Here is a 16,977-nt window from a genome sequence, read left to right as displayed (position 1 = left end):
GTTCCCTTCCATCGTACACACAGCCAAGTTCACTAACTGTATGTACCTGCCTGGCCTCCGTAGGTGTTCGTCTTTGAGACCTTGAGTGAAGACACGTGATATTTGAGTTTAATGAAGCAGCATTTGAACCTCCTTCCAGACTTCGCCCGCCAGCTTCTTTACCGGTTCCCCCTAGGTCTTTGCAGCTGTCACACCCCTCTCCTCGTGCATGGCTCCTTGAGCACACTTAGGAGCTTTTCCAAAGACAGAGCATGGCCAATCTCTCCATGGCATCTGTCTTCCTCCTCCAGGGCTTCTCAACTGACCCTGAGATACAACTGCTCAGCACTGCTGCCTTCCTTCTCATTTACCTTGCTGCCATTCTGGGGAATGTCTCCATTGTGGCCGCCGTGACCCTTGACACCCGCTTGCACACGCCCATGTACTTTCTCCTCAAACACCTTTCCGTGGTGGACATCTGCTCTATATCCACCACCCTGCCCCGGGCCCTGGTGGCCAGCATGGCGGGCTCCGGGGAGATTTCCCTCCCTGCATGTGCATCCCAGCTCTTTGCCTTTATTTGCCTTGGATCTACAGAGTGTTTTCTCATCACCTCCATGGCTTATGATCGTTGTCTGGCCATCTACAGGCCCCTGATGTACAGGGCAGCCATGAGCCCCTGGATCTGCACCTCCCTGTTGGTGATAGCCTGGGTCAGTGGGCTCCTTTTCTCTGCCTTCCACACAGCCAACACCTTTTCCCTGCCTTTCTGTGGCTCCAATGTGATTGAACACTTCTTCTGTGACATCCCCGCACTCTTGCACCTGGCCTGTGCCAGCATGGATGCCCATGAGGCTGTTGGATTTGTGGTTAGTGGCTGCGTCATCATGAGCTGCTTTGTCCTCACTGTCCTGTCCTATGTTCGCATCTTGGCCACGGTGGTTCGGATCCGCTCTGTGGCCGGCCGCTGGAAGGCCCTCTCTACCTGCTCTTCTCACTTGGCCACTGTGCTCCTGTTTTATGGCACCGGCAGCTCCGCCTACATGCAGCCCGCCAGGCGCTACTCCCCACTGAGAGGGCGCCTGGCTGCTGTCTCCTACTCTATCCTCACTCCCACCCTGAATCCACTCATCTATAGCCTGAGGAACAAAGACATGAAGGGAGCCCTGAAGAAGCTCTATCTTCACATGCCATCTTCTAAGGTCTCCTTTTCCATGTGGGGGGAGATGGCTCACTAGCACTTCATTATCCATCCAACTACAGGAAGAGAGATTAAGGTAGTAGAGGACATGGGAGGAGGGGAACCAGAAATCCACCCTCACTCCATTTTTCTTGTGATCATGGTGGAGGTGCTCATGCCCCCAGAGGCCACAGGAGCACACTTGTAGTCCAAAACATTGGCAACAAATTTGGATGACAATGAATTATGCAGGAGGCCCTACTGAGTGTCCAGGTAAAATAGTAACATGTTTGATGTGCATTTCATTCGGGCTATATGTACACAGGGGAGGTAGAAAGAGAGGGAGCAAGTACTTTAACTCATGGGAGTCACTTCATCTTCTCAGTTCACCTCAGTTTCCATGGGTCTCCCACAGATAGGAGCACCCTGGCCTACTCAACATCATCCTCCTGTAGTGGTATATGCTTTTCATCTAATATCTGTCCAAAATGCAAGCCAATGACTTCAGAAGAATAAGTAACTATTTCAGAAGAAAATAGGCCATATTGGACTTGCAGAGATATGGTTTATAGTCTTCATGTGGCTCCTTCCTAAGGGTATGTCAAGGGTCATTTTCTTTCTGCGGTTTTTACCTGATAGCACTGTACTAGTTGGGTTTGGGGTTCAGCTGCTTTAACAGAGACCAAGTGACAGTGGCTTAAATAATACAGAATGTTTATTTCTTTCACCTAAACATCTGTACTTGAAGGGATCCTGAGTGTCTCAACGCCACAAAGTCATCCTGAGACCAGGTTGCCCCTATCTCACTGCTCTACCATCCTCTAAGGTCTCCTTGTCCACTATAACCCCTTCCCCTTGAGTGTGAAAAGAACCTGTGATTTATTTTAACCAACAGAATATGGCAAAAGTGATGGGATATCACTTTTATAATTACCTGAGATCTACTCTCTGAGACAGAAAACATCCTGGCACTTTTTATATCCCCCAGATCTCTGAGTGCCTGGCTCCCTATCACCCTTTAGGTCTCAGCAACAATGTCACCTCCTCAGAGGGACCCACCTGGGTTCTCTCATCTGAAGCAGTTCCCTTCCAGGTCACTCTGATCTCCTCATCCTTTTCTATTATCTCCATTGCATTTATCATCCTTCTGAAATTACCTAAATTATTCAGTTTGTTTGCTCTCCCTGAATTCCTCCCCACCTTCAAATATAGCTATTTCCTTCAATGCTGTATCTCCTGGGTGTAGTGTAGTGTTTGGCGCACACTATGTGATTTTTTTTTTTCTGAACAAACAAATATGAAGAACAACAAAAAACAAAAGCCAGAGCTGCTCTGGTATTGAAGTCGGGGAGGCTGAGATCACTGAGCACCTCATGGTTTATTACCCCCACTCCACAGCCATTTCTATAATGCCTGTGTGGGCTCTTTGGGTTCCACCAACCCAGTTCAGACACCCTTTCTCTAATCAGATTAATAAATGCTATTAAATCTGAAGCATCATTGATTGGAAGATACATTATTCATGTTTCACTAAGAAAGAAAGAGACACTGTCAATCAAAATATGACCCCTCATCAATAAAATCCTGATTTCCCATGTAAAAATGTGCTGCTCAGCCTTCAGATCACAGCTCAACTATCACTTCTTGATCACTCTGCTGGCCAACCTAAGCCACTTTTCCCTCTGTTTCTCTCAGCACTCTCATTTCTCCAAAATATGTACTGCAATTTTAATTAATTGTATAATTAGTTGTTTAAGCCTGTCCCTCACACAAGAATGAAAGCTGAATAAAGGTAAAGGTTACATCTGCCTGTTTCCCATTATCTAATGCTGTGCTGGTAAACAAACTCTCTGGAAAAAAACGGTAGCGTTTGCCAATTTCCATGGTGTAATGTCACCACAGCTGATGTCAAGCAATGGATCGATAGCTTAACAACTGTTTTGCATCATTCTTGAATATTCAATAATTAGCTCTGTGAGCTGGGATGAGCACACTGTTGACCCAGGAACAAAAACACTGTCCGCACATAATAGCAGCTCAATAAATAATTGGTTAGTGAATGAATATATTTTTGTTGACTCTCATGTGAATGTATAGCAAGCATTTCAAACTTAAAACATGTACATACAGCTCATTTCTCCTCTATACCTGTGCCATCCCCAGTTTTCACCCCACTGAGTGGCAATTGCTCGGGGCCAAAACCTAGCAGGCATGTTGACTTCTCTGTCTCCCTCACCTCTCCCCATTCCCCTCTACATCCAGGGTATCCTTGTGGCTCATCAGTTCCACCCTCAATGTGTATTTCAAATCCATCCACTCTCACCATCCCCACGGCCACCATCATCTCTGCCCTGGACCATTGCAACAGTCTTTTCCCTGGTCACCCTACCTTCACTGTTATCCTTCCCAACCTCCCCTCCACCCAGAGCCACGTCATTATATTAAATACAAATCAGGTCACATCATAACCCTGTTGCAGACCTCTAGTGCCCATTCACTGCCTGGAGTTCTCCATGGTTAGAACCCCATCCAGCTCTGCAGCCTCCTGCACTCTGCACTGCATCTTTTATTCCCAATCGTGCTGGCATTACTGTATTTCTTCAAACACACCAATCTTCTACCAACCTCAGGGCCTTTGCACTCACTTTCCTCCAATATATATCATTCTCCAAATCGGGGAATAAGTGCTGCTTCCTATACAAGCTTCACTTCCTTGTCAGAGTGCTAGGCCCCATGCTTGGAATTTGACTGGGTAGGTCTGGGCTGGAGCCTCAGAATATGCATTTCTAACACATAACCAGGTGTATCCATTTCCCGTTGCTGCTTTAACAAAATATCACAAACTGAGTGTCTTAAAATAACAGAAATTTCCTTTTTCACAATTCTGGAGGACAGGATTCTAAAATCAGTATCCCTGGGCTGAAATCAAGGTGTCAGCAAGGTTGTACTCCTTCTGGAGGTCCAGGGATCTTTCCCTACTTCTTCACCTCTGGTAGCTGCTGGCATGCCCTGGTTTGTGGCCAAACTATTCCAGTTTTCAAATCTCATTCTCCTGTGTGTGTGCACACATTTGTGTGTCAATTCTCCCTCTGTCCCTTCTTGTAAGGCTACTGTGAGGACATTAGGGCCCAACCAGATAACCAGGATGGTCTCTTATCTCAAGACCCTTGACTTATTCACATCTGAAAAGGCCCTTTTTTCCAAGTAAGGGGTCACTGACAGTTTCCTGGGGTTAGGGGTCCTGGGACAGCACGAGGCACTGCATGGGCTGAGTAACCACACACTGGGCTTATATTCGGTCTGACACCATTGGTTCTAGCTGTGCACTCTTGAGCAAGTTACTCTTTCTCCCACCCGCTCACCCTGTCCCCCCTCCCCCAGCTGGGGCAAGACTCAAAAACTTTATTAAGTGCCCTACTCAGAAGGGTTCAGATGCCTCAGAATGGCTCCCTGGGACTAGATGCAGACCACAGGTGCTTTACAGTCCTGAGTTGGCTTTGTAAAAATGAATTGTCCACGTTAAAATTTTAGGAGGCTTCCCATAATCAAAGGACCTGGTAACAGGAGTTCCTTTGGTTAAGATTACTCCAGTGCTCTTCACCACATCTCTGTCCTCCCCACCTGGCTCCCTTAGAGGCAGGAGTTTACATTCTTTCTTCTTTATTCCAAACCTGTCTTTTTACTTAAAAGGCTGAAGTGGGCCAGGAACCATGGCAATGGGTCCAGTACTTCTTCCTGCAAGGTCCCACCTGGAGGAGACCTGCTTATCAGATGGCCTGGGCACGAGTCTTGGACCCAGAGCTTCTCATCTGGAACTGTCAATGACAGGAAAGATTCCAGGCTGAGGCCCAAGTCAGGGCATGGCCGATGCCTTGAGCTGGTATTCATACACGTGTGTGTGCGTGTGTCTGTCCATGCACATACCCACCCACGCTGCTAGGCTTCTCTGGATTTTTATGGAGAAAGAGTCCCAGTTTTCATCAACATTTCAAGAGCAACTGCGGTCCCCAATTGCTTCTGGAAGCCTGGGATTGGGCTGGCTTGAATGCACGCAGTGGGGCAATGAAGTGACCCCATTCCTGGGATGCTGTCTTTTTGTGAGAAATACAACAAAAACCGACACAAGAAAATCCACAACTGCAATAATAGGTAAGAATAACTAAGGAAAACTTGTGACCTTAGAAGAAAACTACAAAACTTTACTGACTGAATTAAAAAAGCTTGATTGCATGAAAGGACAATATTGTATTCCCGGAAGCAAAAATTAAGGGTAACAATGTTAATTCTCCCTAATTCATTTATAAATTCACCTCAGTAATCATTAAAAGTCTGTTGTTAATTGATAAATTTTCTGGAATAAACAAATATTCTGAAGCAATAAGAGAAAATTACATACACATATATATGTATATACTTTTTTTAAGGCATGATGATGGAAAAACTCATTATATATAAGGCTTTGAAATTCAAATATAGATCTAGGATAAAACAGAACAAAAAGCCAATGAAAAAAAGTAGATGGAACAGACATAGATCATACGCTGTAAAATGATATGACTGAATCATTTACTAACTGTTGCTGGGGCAACTAACAATGGGGGTGTAACTTTGATCCTCTTCACACAATACCCCAAAGTAAAATCAAGAATGTTTAAAGCATATTAAAAACATAAAATAATGAAAAACTGCAGAATAAAAGACTCTAATGTTTACAGAAAGTTAGATTTTATAGGCTTGGAATAGAAAACAGAGGACTAAGCTATATAAAAATTGAAACCTTATCAAAGAAAATGCCAAACAAAAAACAAAAATATTTATGGACAAAATGAAGATAAAGAATATCTTTATTATACAAAGAGATTGCTCAAATGCTAGGAAGAAGAAATATAATTGCTTAAAGCTTAGAAGAAAATGTTCAACTTCTTTAACAATCAAATACATGCAATTAATTAGATACCTTTCCCCTATTCAATTAACAAAGGTGAAAAATGCTCCAAACACACAATGCCAGAGAAGATACGTGGAACACACACCGCCACATGTTCCCAGCAACAGTGCAAACTGGTGTAACGATTTCAAAGGGGCTTAGATGTACATATTGAGAACCTTAAAACAATTACACTCCTCCTGATCCAGAAATTCCCCTTTGGCTAAATTTATCTTAAAGAAAAGATCCTAAGTTTGGAGAAATATTAAAGCACCAAAATGTTCATTACAATATCATTTATAATTGGGAAAAATCAGAACTAAATTAAACACTCAACCAGAGAGAGCCATACATACAAAGTTCTGGGTATACCGTGCAGCTATTATTAAGGAGGTGATAATGACAGTCAAGGGGGTGATAGAGCAGTGTGTAAACTGTAAGACTCAATGGAAAAATAAGATACTGCACATGAAATGATCACAGCTATATGAAAACTAAATATCTTTAAATAGGTAATAGAGTCACATGGGTAAAAAGGTGAAAAGGCACAAAGGTACCATGAAAGCTAGACCTTTTCCAGCTACTCTCTTAATTATTTTTAAACTAAAAGAAAACAAACTGAAATTTTAACCTGCTCGGGGTATATTGGGGGGTGGGAGGTGCCAAAGGAGGGGGAAAGATCTACTTTTTGGTAAAACAGAAATTGTCTTCAATGAGTCAAGTACTACTTTAAAATGAAAAAATAAACAATCCTTTAGAAATGCATACTTTTAAAAAAGAAAAGTGAGTTCATGTAAATCAATAAGTACAAGTGCGAAGACAATAACTAAATAGGCAAAGGGCATAGATTATAACCCAAATAAGTTTAAAAGCATGTGGGGGGAACAATTCATTAGTAAGCAAAGAATCACTTTTTTAGTTTATCAAATAGGCAAACTTTTCTGTTGGATTAAGTGATAAATGTCCAATGCTGGTAAAGTGGTTCAAAGGCTTATTTATACCAGGCATGGCAAAGACATTTCTATGCATATGGAAACTTCGCTCAGCTTGCCTAGTCAGCCTGGAGGGCTGTGTTAGAAAGATGCTTCAGGTGCAGTGAACTGGAGAAAGTGTAACTGATTAGCAACCCCTGTCCCTGACTCAGGAGGGCAAAGTTTTCCACTTATTCACATCCATCACAGCCCCTGAAGAAACAAATTCAGCAAGATCTTTAGAGAGCCATAGACAAATATATAACATCTCACCTAGTAATAACAATTTTAAAAAAATCTATCCTAAGAAAACTATAAATACAATGCTGTATGCTCAGTTAATCAAAGCTTTATATAATGTGTCATTAAAAATTTGTCATTAGAAAATAAGTGAGAAAAAAAGAACTTCAAATTTGTGACATGCATATGAAAAACCTTTACACATAAATTTATTTTTACAGAGAATACTAAAGTATGATAAAACATGGTTGTATTTTGATATGTAACTTTGGTTTATAATTCTGTATTGTCATTAAGAAAACTTTAAAAAGTAAATGAATAGTATATGAAAACAAAATATTCCAAAATAGTAGCCACTGGTTACTGAGTGCTTACTATGTACCAGGCACTGTTAGGCTCTTTTACACAGAAGAGCTCCAGGTCTTTCAACAGTTCAGGGGACACTGTAACCCTATTTCCTAAGAAGCCTAAGTTTAATCAGCTTCTAAGGAGGGGCTGAGATCAGGCCTCAGGTCTGACGGCCCACACCCTACCCTCTCCTCCTAGGCCTTTCTGCCTGTGGCCATGACTACATCCCTGGGCCCGGACTCCAGTGTCTGGGACTATTAGGAAGTTTATTGTCCTTTTTTGCTTCCTAAAATTTTAATATGGTTAATATTATTGTTTGTTTAGTGAGGAAAATAAACCTAATAAAACTATAGTCCTGTTATTTTCTAAAATAAATTCACAGTGCAAATTATTCAAGGAGAAAGGGGGTGTGAAAAGAGGAGTGATTTGATTGTTCGCTAGAGAAAAAGATCAGCACAACTTTTAGACCTTGCTGAGGTGAGGACAAGAGTGTTTCCAGAGCCTTCCAGACACACATACTGTTTGGCCTAGAAATACCACTGCCTGGAATTTCCCCTTAGGAAACACGACCATCTGCAAAGACATTAGAGCAAACTGATAAGGGACATGCTAAGACCCATGAGAGAACAGGAAGTATGACTATAGCAGCAACTTATGCATAAGAGATAAACTACCAGCGGCCCTAGTTTCAAACCTAAGAAGGCTAGTGAAATAAATTAGAACATGCCTATGTAACCAAGTACTAGGTAGTCCTGAAAGATGAAGTTGAGGGGTATAATTATGGATATGAGAAGATATTCATTTTATATTAGAATAAAAACTACAACCTTCAAAACAGTGTTAAGGGCATAATACCACTTAATAAAAATGTGTCTTTATCTTATTTAAAAATCCGTATAGATTTATGCATAGGAAAAATGGATAATTTTTTACTCCTTTAGCAGCAAGTATATCTGGGAGAAATACAAATATTAAAAAACAAATGTTATTTTCTAATCTTCAAGGAATTTGTATTACTTGCATAATCACAAAGAAAGTTTAAAACATGAGTGTATCTAAATTTAAAAAAATTAATCCAAATATAAGAGCGGTGTCCAAACTGTCAGATGTTAGGAATTGGGTGGGAAAACCAGGAAAGCAGCAAGAAAAGCAGCAGGCTGAAAATCAGAGTGGCAAGCCAGGGGCTACCCCTGCAGTAAGCTCCAGTGTATGAAATATGGAGGCAGCAGCTTAGGTATCTTCCCTGTTCCGAACAGTCCAGGGGTGACAGGCAGAGCTAACTATCCATGTTGTTGCCACTGCCATTTGTGGCATAAAGCAGCACCAGGATAAAGTTTTTCATGTCTGATGGTCCCTGACTTTCTCCAGTTAAGGCTCCTCAAGAAGCCTGATGCCCTCCCTGGCCCAGGGTCCTCATCCAGACCTCTTAAGTAGTCTCCATCACCTCTTCATTCAAGTGTCTGAAGGAAGCCCAGGCTGGAGTGATGAAGGGAGGAATGTAAAGTCTACAAGAGGTAATGAAGAAAGGAATACAGCTGCTTGTCTATAAAGAATCCAGTAGTGGTAGAAATTTTGAAACCTCCTTACCTAGGACTGGTGCAGTGACTGGGCCTCTGGGAAAAGCCAGCAAGGTGTGCCTCATGACAGGATACGACACAGGGCACACAAAATCACCTATAAGGTATTCTTGCCAAAGGAGTTGAAGATGAATCTAATTAAGTTTCCAGAGTTTATAACCAATTTCCATTTACAGAAAATACAGAGGAGAGAGGAACAAGCTTGAGGACACCACGGGAAGCAAACAGATTTAGAATGGTGGACATTCTACAGGACAACTGGCCCAGTTTCTTCCAGTATTACTTGTATAATCACACAAAGCTTTAAAGGAAAAAAGAACGAGTGCTAGAATGATGGTTGACAGGGCTAGGGGGATGGGGAAACAGGGAGTTATTGTTTAATGGGCATAGTTTTAGTTTAATGAGACGAAAAAGTCCTGGGAATCTGCTGCACAATGTGACTCCACTTAACAATGTTGAACTGTACACTTAAAAATGTTTGAGATGATAAATCTTATGTTAACCACAATTTAAAATAACATGTTTTAAAATGAGTGCTTCTAAATTAAAAAAAAAAATTAAACTTGAATATTAGAAGAGTACCAGAACAGTTAGATAGATACTAGGAATTGCATGGCAACAGGAAGGAAGTATGTCTCTATGTTATCCCAGGGTCACAAAAGGCATTAGAAAATGGAGAGGAGATTGCTTTAGGACAGCTCAAGAGATCAGAGATTCAAATGCAATCTGTGGATCATGTTCGGATCTGATTCAAAGGAGCCAACTGCAAACACCATCTTGGAGGTGATCCGGGAAATTTGACTCAAGCCCTTTGCTTAAGGTAATTTACAATTTCCCTTTTTAAGTAGATGTGTTGAAGTTTGAGAAAATAGAGATAAGACAATTGAAAGAAAATATTTCTGGGTAGAATGCAGAACTAGGAAGAATGGTAAAGGACAAATGAAATGACTGAGATTGATAAGGGCCTGAGTAAATCTGGGATCCTATGGAAAGAAGCAGATTTCATGAGAGGCAGAAACCATCATAAAGGCATGACAGGGTTTTTCTGGAGGTAGAGGGAGAGAAATTAAGGAGAGTGTAGAAAGTTATATGTGTTTAGAAAAGGCTGGGAGCCAACTTGGAAGGGCTCCCAATGCCCAGAGCTGGGACAATTTGAACAAAATAAATAATGATAATGCTGACTTACAGCCAACAGAATAAAATAAATACCAATATCAATAAATTACTGAATAAATAAATAAATGAATAAATAGGAAGCATGACTCTTCCTCACTTGAGAATTCTAATTACTAAATGTAGGAGGAATGAGGGAAATGAAAAACCATCACTATAATACCACAGAGTCATAATGGCTGTAGGTAAGATCCACTTGCTAGATGTTAGAATTTAGTGGGTGAAAGTTTGAGGAGAAACTGGATACCTACATGGTCTAAGTTTCTCCTATAAGATATTAATTATAAAGAGAAATATATAGTAACTCTACGACATAAAAACCCAGCAAACACCACTTTTAGCTAAGGCATTGAGGTTAATTAACATCACCAGCAATAAGGCATAGGAAGATGTCCCCTTTTTGACAGTGGTGGCAAGATCACAAACCCATTATAGTGGGTTGGAGAGTGAACCATAGTGAGCAAACAGAGCTGGCCAATGAGGACTGTTTGATCAAGAATGCTGGAAATGCAGAGGAGGAAATGGTAGCTAACACTCATTTGGCCAGTATAAGTTCTGACAAGTTATTGTTGTTAATTTCATGACTTTGGAGCCATGCATTATAGATCAACCTCAAAAATGGCTGGATGTGGAAAAACAGGCAGTGAATAGCATGGCAACAACCGATCTTTCCAAACTAGGAACTGAATTCTGGGACTCTGGGTCCAACTGGTTACCACGTGTCTTTGTATCTGACCACCATTCAAGTCAGTGATAGAAAGTTTTCTATATTACAGCAATATAGTATGAAAGAGATTTTTAGTGCAATCGAGGGCTCATACCTTTAAAGAATGAAGTATGCCTAGCACAGAATTAGGATTTTAGGTGAAGCTGGCCATCCTGATGAGGCTGAAGCCCAAGAAAGCAAAACTACTGTTTTCAAACAGGATTTTTAAACAGGAGGGAAAATGAAAAGAAGCCCTAACCCCTCAACTACAGACAACTACCAAGAAAACGTGACCAGTATCAGCTTTATGATCTATGAGAACAATTATAAGATAGTGTTTAACAAAAATATATAGTTCCCTGAGTTAATGTCTCAAAGAGTCATCATCTAATCCTTAGTCATGAGAGAAATGGCTATCAGAACTTCACCCTACTAGTTTTCTGAACCTAATACCATAAGTGCCCTTATCTTGTATAATGTGAAAAGATGCTAACATTAGTTTATTAGAGAGGAAGATGGCTGCACTCAGAATAGTACTGTGTCTTTTCTTCAGAAAGGATATGGCAGGAATGAAAAAAACCTGGGTTGAGCATCAAGCTATAAAGTAAGTATCTCATGGAATCTAAAAAAAAAAAAAGAAAGAAAAACAAGAACAAAAACAAAAAAAAAACCTACCAAAACCTGGGTTCACATTCCTGCTCTATCACTTATACCCTAGGTCAAATCAACTGACAACTTGACAGTTTCAAGTTTGCTTTATCTGTAAAAATGGAAGAATTAGCCTTACTAAGTACACTGCAATCAATATTCCTTAAAAGATCAAATAATATATATGGCACCGTTCTGTAAATTATGAGGTACAATACACCCATTCCATCAGCTTTGTGGATGAATCCATACAGGTACACCTCAAAAATCTTTTGAACATGTCCTGTGCTGATACATCCCCACGAAGATACTGTATATAAACACTTCTATAAAAACTCAGGCAATAGAATGCCTGTTTCTGTCAGGATGTCAAAATCAAGGTTTTCTATTCTATGAATATCACCAAAGAAGGGTGAAATCTGTTAGCTTCTTTTTAAGGTTTTTGAACTGTGTGACTGCTGACACATAAAGATTGTTTAACACTCTTGCAACCATTCCCTATTTTATGCCAACATGATAAGTTTTCAAGTTATTAACAAGTTCTGAGGGCTGGTGGGGAGCTTTCTCACATTCAGAGCACTCAGAGGGCTCTTTTCAGGATGAAGCCAAAGATGAAAAAAATGTTCTCTGACTGAAGGTTTTTCAACACCAGCTGCGCTCACTGGGCTTCTCTTGAGAATGGAGTTGATAATGCTGAGTGAGGTATGAGGGTCGACTGAAGCACTTCCCACACAGCCGACACTGGTAAGGCCTTTCCTGAGCATGAATCCGGTAGTGCTGAATGAGGTGTGAACTCCTGCTGAAGGCTCTGCTGCAGTCGCAGCACTGATAGGCTCTCTCTCCTACATAGTCGTGTTTCCGCTGGTAGCGAATTAAATACGTCTTGTTGCAGGACAGCCCAGGGGAAATAACTTCTGCTGCCTTGTGGGCTTTGACATGGTGAAAAAAATGCACATCATGGAGAAAAGCTCTGCCACACTGGAAGCATTCATAGCAGTCGCCCTGACTGTGGCTTCTCACACGGCCACAGATGTGGGCGCGCTGGATGAAAGCCTTTCCGGAGAACTCACCAGAAGGTGTCCGCTGAGGCCTGCTGAGGCACGGCATGAGGTAGATGGCTTCTCCATACTGTTCACCTTCGGAGGGTTTCTTCCCAGTATGGATCTGCTCATATCTCTCCTGGGCCATCTGGATACTGAAGGGTCTTCCATAAAATTCACATCTGCCTAGTCTGCTCTCTTGGAGAAAAGGCTCATTGTGGACCTCCGGTGGAGGGCTGCCACCATTTCCAGGAGCAACACATTCCTGGGAGTCTTTTTCTAAGAGCCCCTTGGATTGTTTAGCAAGATGTGAACTTCTCTCAGGTTCCTTGCAGTCATGGCTAATTTCCTGAGTGAGGGTTTTGGACTCACACACTGTTACCTGGCTCAAAAGCTCCTCCTGGGTGACCTGGGCTGAGCCCGGCAGACCGTGAAGAGAAGTGTCTCCTACACCTTCTATAGGCTGGAAGTGAACCACTTCCAAATCCTCCATTCCTGCCACCAAGGATGACTCTGCTATAGGCAGGTTCTGCTCTGCAGTCAGATCTTTGGTCTCGAGTCTTTCCTCCCAATCTAAAAGAAATGTAGAAGGTCCTCTACTCTTTCTACTCACAGACACACATCATTATAGTAGAAACAGAAGACAGGGGCCAAAAACTACAGGACAGATCTTATAGAGATCGGGAGGGATTTAAATGTTTCATTAAAAGTTTGGACTTTCTTTTGAGAGGGATAAGAAGCTGGCCAAAAGTCTGTACTTTATATAGGCAGCTCTCTGGATAGGGAAGAAACTGAAGCCAAGGAAATCAAATATAAGACTTTAACTTAGACGAAACATTGACGAACGTGGCAGTGGTATCCCAGCAAACACTTGATACATGCGAGCAAAGTACGGGCGAAACACAGAGTGGGAATACAGGTTAGGAAATCATCAAAAGAGTGTAACTGGGCCATCACAATGAGTTAGATTTTAGGAAAGTCTTTGAAGAAGTCCTTACTGACTTCTGTTTTCCTCACCCTGCTATAAAGCCAGTATTTCAGAATGTTCTGCCAGTTCCTCTTCCAGAGAATACTGCAAACCTGAGCACTCTACAACTATAGCTCCAGCCTCCATCAGCTTCAGCCTGCTGGACTTCAACAGTCTCCCAAATAGCTTCTCTGCTGGTCTTCCTAGAGCCCATTTCCCATAGAACAGCCAGAGGGATCGTTATAGAACAGCGCTGCCCAACAGAAGGCCCTGTGATGATATAAATGGTCTACACTTTTGCTGTCCAATACAGTAGCCATTAGCCACATGTAGCTAACGAGCACTTTAACTGTGGCTGGCATGACCGAGGAACACAATTTTAAATTTTATATAATTTTAATTAGTGTAAATTTAAGTACTTACATGAGACTAGTGGCTGCCACACTGGACAGCACAGTTCTGTGATCAATACTACCTCATTCCCTGGTTCAAAAACTTCAAATAACTTTTTCACATCGTACTTGGAACAAAATCCACATTCCTTAACATATCTCTAGATGGGATGGCCCCTATCTATATCTGCAACCTCACCTCTTATTCTACTCTTCATTTCACTCAGACCATATATCTTTCCTTCCCATTTCTGGAACACTCAAGCTCATTCCAGCCTCAGGGCCTCTGTTATTTGCTATTCCCCCAACCTAAAACATTATTTCTCCAATTTCTACCTAGCTACCTCGTCTCATTCAAATTTTCCTCAATAAGTGTGAGTGCTCTCCTGACCCTCCCATCTTCAGCAGCTGCCCATGTCACTCTGTCTGCTTTACACTCATATGCTGCTTATCATTTGTCTATTTATTACCTGTCACCCCCATTAGAACACAAGCACCATGAAGGAAGGGATTTGGTCTGTCTTGTCCGTTACTGTATCCACAGAATGTAGGACAGCACTTAGACCACCACAGAGGCACAATAAATATCTGTGGAATGCATCAAAGAATGAATGTACAAACTAGAGTAAGAAGAGAAGATAAGGAAGGAAACAGAGAGGCGGGTGGAGTCATCCAGGTCGGTTCCTGGACCTTATTTGGGGACCTGCTTCCCTACCCACACAGGAAAACCAGGAGGGCTGTGTCACCTAACACTGGACTGGGCACAGCTACAGGCTCAGGAATGGGGTGTGACCCAAATGGGACACTGAGAAATGAGAGGCATGTCAAGAATTTCCAGGAAAGAAGCTTCCTCACTCTTAAGAATGCTTCTTGGACACACCTGCTCTCTCACACTCTCTTTAGACAGAAACAAGAAAGCACAGTTGGATTTGTTGGCAGAGTGAAAAGAGAAAATGAAACTAAGTCTTGATAACATCACTGAGCCATGAAATCCAAACATCCCTGAAGCCTGGCTGACCAGTATTGAAACTAATCCCCGCATGGCTCATGCCAGTTTGGGTATGGTGTTCTGTTAACAGCAACTGAGGAACAGCCATGGTCCTGGCTGACACTCATGATGGCCCAATTCAAAGGAGAGGTTTTATAAAGATAGTAAACATCACCATATCGTAGCCATAGAGTTTGGAAAAGGTAAAGTCTAGAAGGTTTTTATCTTTGAGCCATAAGGATGCCAGTAGGGAGCTTTTGGGAAAGTTGTAGAATACAGTGTGAGTGTAAGCATGTGTGTGAGTGCAAACATGTGTGTCAGTGCACACAGGTGCTGGAAGGTAGGGGGATGGAAACCAGATTGTTGTGATGGGGGAGGAAGAGGATATAGATAGGTCTGAGGAGCTAGCATGAGGGACAAAGGGAGGCTGCTGGAAAGGGTTTCCTGCTTATCTCCATGAAAGAGGGAAGACCTGCGATTCTAGCTGAGAGAGGAGAGTTGTGGACAAAGGGAGGGTTTGGAGCACTGAGGAGAGTGAGACTTATCTCTTTGGAGCTGGGCAGGAGTGGGACTTGATCTGCAGGAAGGGATGGGCTCCAGATAGGAGGTGAGAAGAAGCACTGAGCACACACAGGTGGTGAGGTCCTGGAAGACTGAAGTGACAGCACCTACCAGCCTCCTTCCTGATGAGCATGGGCTGTGAGGAGCAATCCAACTAACAGCTCCCAGGCCTACTCTGGCCTGATTGGGAGCATTATCTCTCCATGAGTCCAGTCTCTAGGGGATTACCTTACACTACCCACCTTGACACATCTTTTTGTCACTGTCTTCCTCTATCGCATGTGACTCCTCCTCTTCCAGCTGTGAGATAACATCGGGCTTAGAGAACTGGTACCCTGTTGAAGAAGGACACTCATGACTTGGGGGTTCTGTCCTGTACTCATGGCGACTCCCAGCCCAGGCTCTAAAGGCTCAGAGATAATACAGAAGATGAAAATTCACACGGAAGAAAAATGAAGACTGTTTCTAACAAGCCTGCTCCCAGAAGACCTTCAGCAATGTGTGGAGACATTTTTGGTCGTCACAACTTCAGAAGGAAGGAAGGAGTGCTACTGATGATATCTAGCAGGCAGAGGCCAGGGATGCTGCTAAACATCCCGCAGGGCACAGGGTGCCCCAACAAGGAAGGATGTGACTCAAGTGTCAACAGTGCTAAGGGTGAGAAACTCTGCTCTACAGTGAAAACTGTTATGTTGGAAAAAGCACTCCACTGTGCCTTCTTTGTGACCAATAAAAGTTGTGGTTCAACTCATACACTCTTGTGTCGAATTGGAGGTAAGGTGCTTCTATGTTCCCATGTAGGTTTCTGGCTTCACAAGGATAAGAGTACCAGCCTACTGCCAATGGAATGGGGTTTGGTTTTGATTGTTTTTCAGGAGGCCTTAGGTACCCCCACAAAAAAAAAAGCCACTGAAAAAAGGATCCTGGCACTGGCGACAGAAATATTTAGCTTGGGGAGAGGTAAACAACCCTGTCTCTGGATGTGAAAAGAGGCTGGCAATCTTTTACTCTTAAACTTCAAGGCCAGTAGAAGCCTTTGGAACACCTGAAGTTTTCAGCAATTCCTCACTCATTCAAAAATCATTGCTGTAATCCTCCTGCTATGCAGAGACCTAACAAAGCAGACCCGTCAGGCCCCACAGCAAAGTTTAAGGGAGCAGGTTCTGGACACAAATTCTGGCTCTGCCACTTTGTAGCTGTGTAACTTTAGACAAATAATTTAACTTTTCCATGACTCAGTTCCCTCATCTGCAACATGGCAATAATAATAAGACATATAC

General features: G+C 42.4%; 2 protein-coding genes across 2 annotated transcripts in view; one reads left to right on the top strand and one right to left on the bottom strand.

The window, feature by feature from the left end:
• The first annotated feature begins 251 nt into the window (after positions 1-251).
• Positions 252-1,217, top strand: LOC107502283 (olfactory receptor 5AR1-like). The gene has a single exon (XM_016129347.2). It carries the CDS (start codon positions 252-254, stop codon positions 1,215-1,217), a length of 966 nt encoding a protein of 321 aa, XP_015984833.2.
• Positions 1,218-12,321: 11,104 nt separating this feature from the next.
• LOC107502308 (paternally-expressed gene 3 protein) overlaps positions 12,322-16,977 on the bottom strand; it is a 50,996-nt gene continuing 46,340 nt past the window's right edge. Inside the window, exons 12-13 of the mRNA XM_036232251.1 lie at positions 15,940-16,032; positions 12,322-13,362 (exon numbers count right to left, since the gene is read on the bottom strand). Coding sequence (XP_036088144.1) covers positions 12,392-13,362; positions 15,940-16,032 — 1,064 coding nt within the window. The 3' untranslated portion in view covers positions 12,322-12,391. The remainder of the gene's footprint in view (positions 13,363-15,939; positions 16,033-16,977) is intronic.

This window comes from Rousettus aegyptiacus, unplaced genomic scaffold (assembly GCF_014176215.1).
Source record: "Rousettus aegyptiacus isolate mRouAeg1 unplaced genomic scaffold, mRouAeg1.p scaffold_m13_p_14, whole genome shotgun sequence".
Taxonomy (NCBI): domain Eukaryota; kingdom Metazoa; phylum Chordata; class Mammalia; order Chiroptera; family Pteropodidae; genus Rousettus; species Rousettus aegyptiacus.
This window is presented reverse-complemented; position numbering and strand designations above follow the sequence as displayed.